The 5077-nt window shown below is 51.1% G+C and overlaps 1 protein-coding gene across 1 annotated transcript; it reads left to right on the top strand.

The window, feature by feature from the left end:
• Window positions 1-1332: 1332 nt before the first annotated feature.
• Window positions 1333-4390, top strand: EIF1 (eukaryotic translation initiation factor 1). The gene is made up of 4 exons (XM_082196823.1): window positions 1333-1676; window positions 2954-3117; window positions 3304-3405; window positions 3679-4390. The coding sequence occupies exons 1-4, from the start codon at window positions 1646-1648 to the stop codon at window positions 3721-3723; spliced, it is 342 nt and encodes a 113-aa protein (XP_082052949.1). The 5' UTR covers window positions 1333-1645; the 3' UTR covers window positions 3724-4390.
• The last annotated feature ends 687 nt before the right edge of the window (window positions 4391-5077 follow it).

Raw genomic sequence — 5077 nt, forward strand, 5'->3', positions numbered from 1 at the left:
GGCAAGGATCCGCGTCGAGCCGGGGGCGGCTCCGCGGTGGTGGTGCCGAGCGGCGGGGCAGCGCGTGCAAAAGGGAGGAGTGCGAGACAGCGGAGGAGGAGGAGGCCGGCATGTCCGGGCAGCAGCAGCAACAACAGCAGCAGCAACTCCCGGCGACGGCTCCTCAAGCCCCGCCGCCGCCCCCTCCTCCGCCCGCTATCGCCGCCACCACCACAACAGCCGCCGCCTCAGTTGCCGCCGTCCCTCAGTCCCTCGCTCTGCTGCCTCCTCCCACCCCCAAAGCTTGGAGGTTCCCCGGCAAGGGGGAGGGAAAAAACTTTCACTTTTGTGCGTCCCTCTCGGCGTGACGCTGCGCGCTGACGTCACGGGGCGGGGCTTTAATGGTGGTGTGCCGCGAGATTTTTTTTCAGTAAACAGGTGTGCCGTTGCCCAAAAACGTTTGGGAAACACTGTGTTAGATGCTAGGGTCCAAAGACACTGAGCCAGAGCTGAAGCTCAGACAGAGCTGCCACCATTTGTTGTCCTTCTCCACAGCACTGACCCTGCTTCACTTGTCAAGTTTCTGCCTGTTGTGCAGCCCTTGTAAGGACAGGAAAAGAACTGGGTCACATTTATTTGGAGAAGTTGGCTGTTGTTTTGTTTTGTTTTATAATTTAAGACATACCAATCTAAATCTTGCGACGGGTCAATTGAAATGGGGCGCTATTCACCTCAGCCCCAATGAAAACAGGCTTGGTTTGATGTAGCTACTGAACCCCGTGGATGACTTAAAATATTGTTTTCCTGCGTAGCAGAACGTGATCTTTTCAACGAAAAAGGGGGCGCCTCTGGGCACGTACAGAGTGCACTTCCTACTACCAAGGAATAGGCTTCCCTCAGAGAGACTTCACATTTCAGGACCCTAAAATGCTCTTTATTTTTTTTCTTTAAAAAAATGATGACACTGGAGATGATCATGACAACCAAACGCAAATAAAAAGCAAACAAAGCACACACAAACTCACACCCTGGGGGAAAAAAATGCCTCACGAAACAACGCGCATGCGCCAAACATTCGTTTCTCTCCGCCTCCCCTATTTTTCCCTTCCCGCCTGCCTTTCCCCTCTCCCCTTAGAAAGTGCGCAGCCCCCCCCCTCCCCGCGCTACGTTCTTTGTCGTCCAATCCCCCTCAAGCCCTAGCGCGCGACGACGTCACAAGGGGGGGAAATCCAGTCGTGTCCAGTTTCCCGTCGCCTCCCTCGCTCCACTGCGCAAGCGTGCTGGGGCTGCACAAATACGCGGCTACGGGCGGGGCAGGGGTGGAGAAGGAGGACAGGGCCTGAGCGTGACGGCTGCACAGCCGCAGCCTTGATTCCTCCCATCCCCCTCCAGCGGGGTTGTGCGCGTTAGCCCCCCCCGCTTCTCACAACACACCCCGTTCCCCTTTCTAGCCAATCCCTTCCCTCGCCTCCCGGTGCGCGCTGACGTCACAAAAGCCTACCCACTATATAAACGGCCGGCCGTGTGGCCCCGCCCTTCCTGCTGCCTTTTCCTTTTTTTGGTGCCCCCTCGCAGAGGTTGAAGAGCCGTTTACTTCGTCGCGTCCGCCTTTCGCCGTCGCTGCAGTTGCCTTCGACCCGGGAAAAAGCGAAGCGAAGCGCGTCGTATGTCCGCTATCCAGAACCTCCACTCCTTCGGTGAGGACACCGGCCGGAGGGGGGGGGCAAATAGGCAGGAAGCCTCAGGTTTCTGTGGGGCGGGCAGAAGGGGGGGTCAAAAACGAGCCTGAGGGGAAACCGTTGGGGGGGGGGTGTCGTCGGTTGGTCCTTAAGCGAGGGAAGGCCTCGGAGGAGGCGAACAGGCCTCTAATGTCGGGACAAAGGGCGAGGCCCGAGCGGGGCCGGAACTAGGGCGAGAGAGAAGAGACTGACTGGAAACTGCGGGTGAGGGAGGGGGGCATTTTTCGAAAAGGGACGGGGGGGCGAAGAGTCTGGGGGCGGAGCCATGGCTGCGGTAGAGGGGGCGGAGCCTGTTTCCGCGTGGGGAGGGGGGACAATGGGGGGAGAGGGGGGTAAATGGAGAGGAGCCGCTTGACCGCGGTGTTGTTGGGGGTTTTTTGTGGGGCGGAGAGATGCGTAATGGAGGATAAAGAACTTAGATCGAGGTTGGCATGAAGCCAGAATAATTGGGGGGGGGACACTTTTCGATAGGGTGGAAAGCGGGGCGGGGGTCGCATATCCTTAGCCTGAGTTGCGGGGGCTTTTGGGGTATTGGAAGCGATGGGGGGGAGGGAAGTGCGTTTGGTAGGAATTGGGGGGGGGGCTTAGCGCAAGTAATGGGTTTTTTTCTAGTGGGGAGGGGTGTTTTTCTGTTAAGAGGATTGATCGGCCACGGGGGCTGCGGCAAAGGCAGATTTTTTTTGGGGGGGGGTCAGTATGCTTGTTTCTTTCTATGTGTCTCGGTGAGGCCCCGGGATGTGGCGTTTGCTGAGCAGTCTCTGCCATCTTCCCTTCTCTTCTCTCTCTACCCCCCCCTCCCCGCTTCACTGACGCAGTTGCTAATTCTTGGCGGTTGCGTCAGCCGGAGACGAGGGAGGGGCTTCGGGACAGGGAGAGGCGGCTCGACGGGTGTCACGTGGCCCGAGAGGAAAGGGCCTGTTTTCAGGGCCTGCAAGAGGAAGAGAGCAAAGTACTGTGTAACCGGGTGACAAGGAAGAGGCCCGCATCAGTGGTGGAGTAACACTGTGGCTCTCATGCCAACTCCTTTCCTTGTGGCTGAGCAGCTCATGGGTGGCACTTTGTTTGGTGCATAGTTCATAGCTCTTGGGCTTTCGAACAAGAATATAAAGTGTTGTGGATGATGTTGAGAAGGAGGCATTTTAAGCTTACCCAGCAACAAAAATAAGCACCTTTGCGTTTTTAGCAAGGGTGCCATCTCCTTTGTGTAGCTTTTAACACTTTCTTTCTCTTTCCAGACCCCTTTGCTGATGCAAGTAAGGGTGATGACTTACTTCCTGCTGGGACTGAGGACTACATCCATATAAGGATCCAGCAGAGAAACGGCAGAAAAACCCTCACCACAGTCCAGGGCATCGCCGATGATTATGATAAAAAGAAACTGGTGAAAGCCTTCAAGAAGGTGAGTAGGAGAAGCTTCGATGTTTCCCAGAGAGAACTTGGAGGTGTGTCAAAAGAGGCTTGTGCTTTGGTTGATAGGCTATCTGTTTCTTGGGCATCTCAGTGTATATTGTGGCAAAGCTCCTCCCCCCCCCCCAAATAAAATGCTCTGAGATTTATATTTAATACGTGATTTTTATGTCTGTAGAAATTTGCCTGCAATGGTACTGTGATTGAGCACCCAGAGTATGGAGAGGTGATTCAGCTTCAAGGGGACCAGCGGAAGAACATATGTCAGTTCCTCGTTGAGGTGAGCATTTCAAGGGAGTCCTTAAAGCTCCTGTTTGGCTTATTGCTTCTGTTCTTGCATTTTAAGATTGGCATAGGGTTGAATAGGTTTATGATGGATCGCAGCAACTGAATTAAGACAATCACACAGCCTGTAAAGTAACTGGATTTAGCTTGTGTTGGTGTGTGTGGTGGCTATCGAGCTGGTGAGTTTTTAAAGACACCCTATTGTACAGACTGCATTCATGAGTTGGTGTTTGAAGCCACAATCACCTTTCTCTCTTTCTTTCTGCAGATTGGACTGGCTAAAGACGACCAGCTGAAAGTCCATGGGTTTTAAGTGCCTGTGGCTCGCCAAAGTCTCAAGGGGGCAGACTTCCCTGAGATGAGAAATTCCTTGTGCCCCGCATCACTAGTTTAAAAACAAGCCAGCTTGCATAATGTAATCGCATCAGGTTCCCCTTAGTCTGGACTAGTGTAACTCAGCAATGTAATAAACTGACAAGAGCCCACGTTGTGTCGTCTTGCTGTTCCTCATTTAAACCAGGCCCAGTTATGGTGTAAAGCCAGAAGCTTATTCTACACAAGACACTTCTGATAAGAGGCCATGAATGTTTTGGCTGTGTTGGGGACTTTCTAAAAAACTTTCAGGCCACTATGTCATAGAAATTGAGGCTAATAACTAGAGGTGCTTGTCTGGAACGAACTGTGACACTTAAGTGGCAGAGTGCAGAGCTGGGGTCTGAATTGCCTTTGTACATCTGAAGGAATCTTCCTTCAAAGGTATTGGGGGATGTGGAAACCAAAGTCCCCATTCCCAGACCAATCAATAGCAAACTCAATCTGTGGCTTAAAGTTAAGGGAGCAGTTTTAAAATAGGTTTGTCATTGTGGAGTGCTGCTTTTAACAACTAATGACCCTGTGAAGCAACAGCTTTCTTGGTTCAAGTCCTGATGTTCTGTGAAATGTATTTAAACACTTATTTAAATAAAAATGATTTTCAGAAACCGTTTCCTTGTCATTTCAATACCCTGCTAAAGGATACACCTATATGTTTTTTTGTCAGCTGAAGTCGCAGTTCACAAACTACATTTGATCTGTGCCACTGGCCTAAAGTTGTAGGCATCTCCAGAGGAAGGTGATGTTCTGACTATAAACAGACTTTTAAGCACTGTCCAAAGTAGAGGTTCAGGAGATAAATTCTGAGTTTAGGTGGAAGGGGCAGGAAAAGTACAAAGCAACACCATGCCCTGGTATCCCCAACATAATTGGCCTGCTGACCTTGGAGTTGCATCACAATGCTGAGGGATGATCACTGTAATATACTGCATCATTATATTGGTTAGACTGTGTAGCAGTGTACTTGGGAATGTTTGTGTTAATGCAGCCTAAAGAGACTGAGGGCTGAGAGTTATTTTAAATGAGTACCAAAGTTTAGTGAGCTTAATATGTAAAGTGCTTCAGTTGGGCTTTACAGATAGGAAGTTCTGCTTGTGCCATTGGTAAAAGATAGGTAGGGTGAAGAAGCTCATTGGTGCATTCCTGCAATAGTAATAACAAGAATAGCTAGAGGTGGTCCTGATACACTAAGAAAACTAAAGAGATCTGGCCCTGGGTAGTGCTTGTAGATTCCACTAAGGGGTCAGTTTCCACACAAAACACTTAAATTCTTTCAAGTTTAGGCATTTTGAGCT

The sequence above is a fragment of the Podarcis vaucheri genome, assembly GCF_965113315.1.
Source record: "Podarcis vaucheri genome assembly, chromosome: 13".
Lineage (NCBI taxonomy): Eukaryota > Metazoa > Chordata > Lepidosauria > Squamata > Lacertidae > Podarcis > Podarcis vaucheri.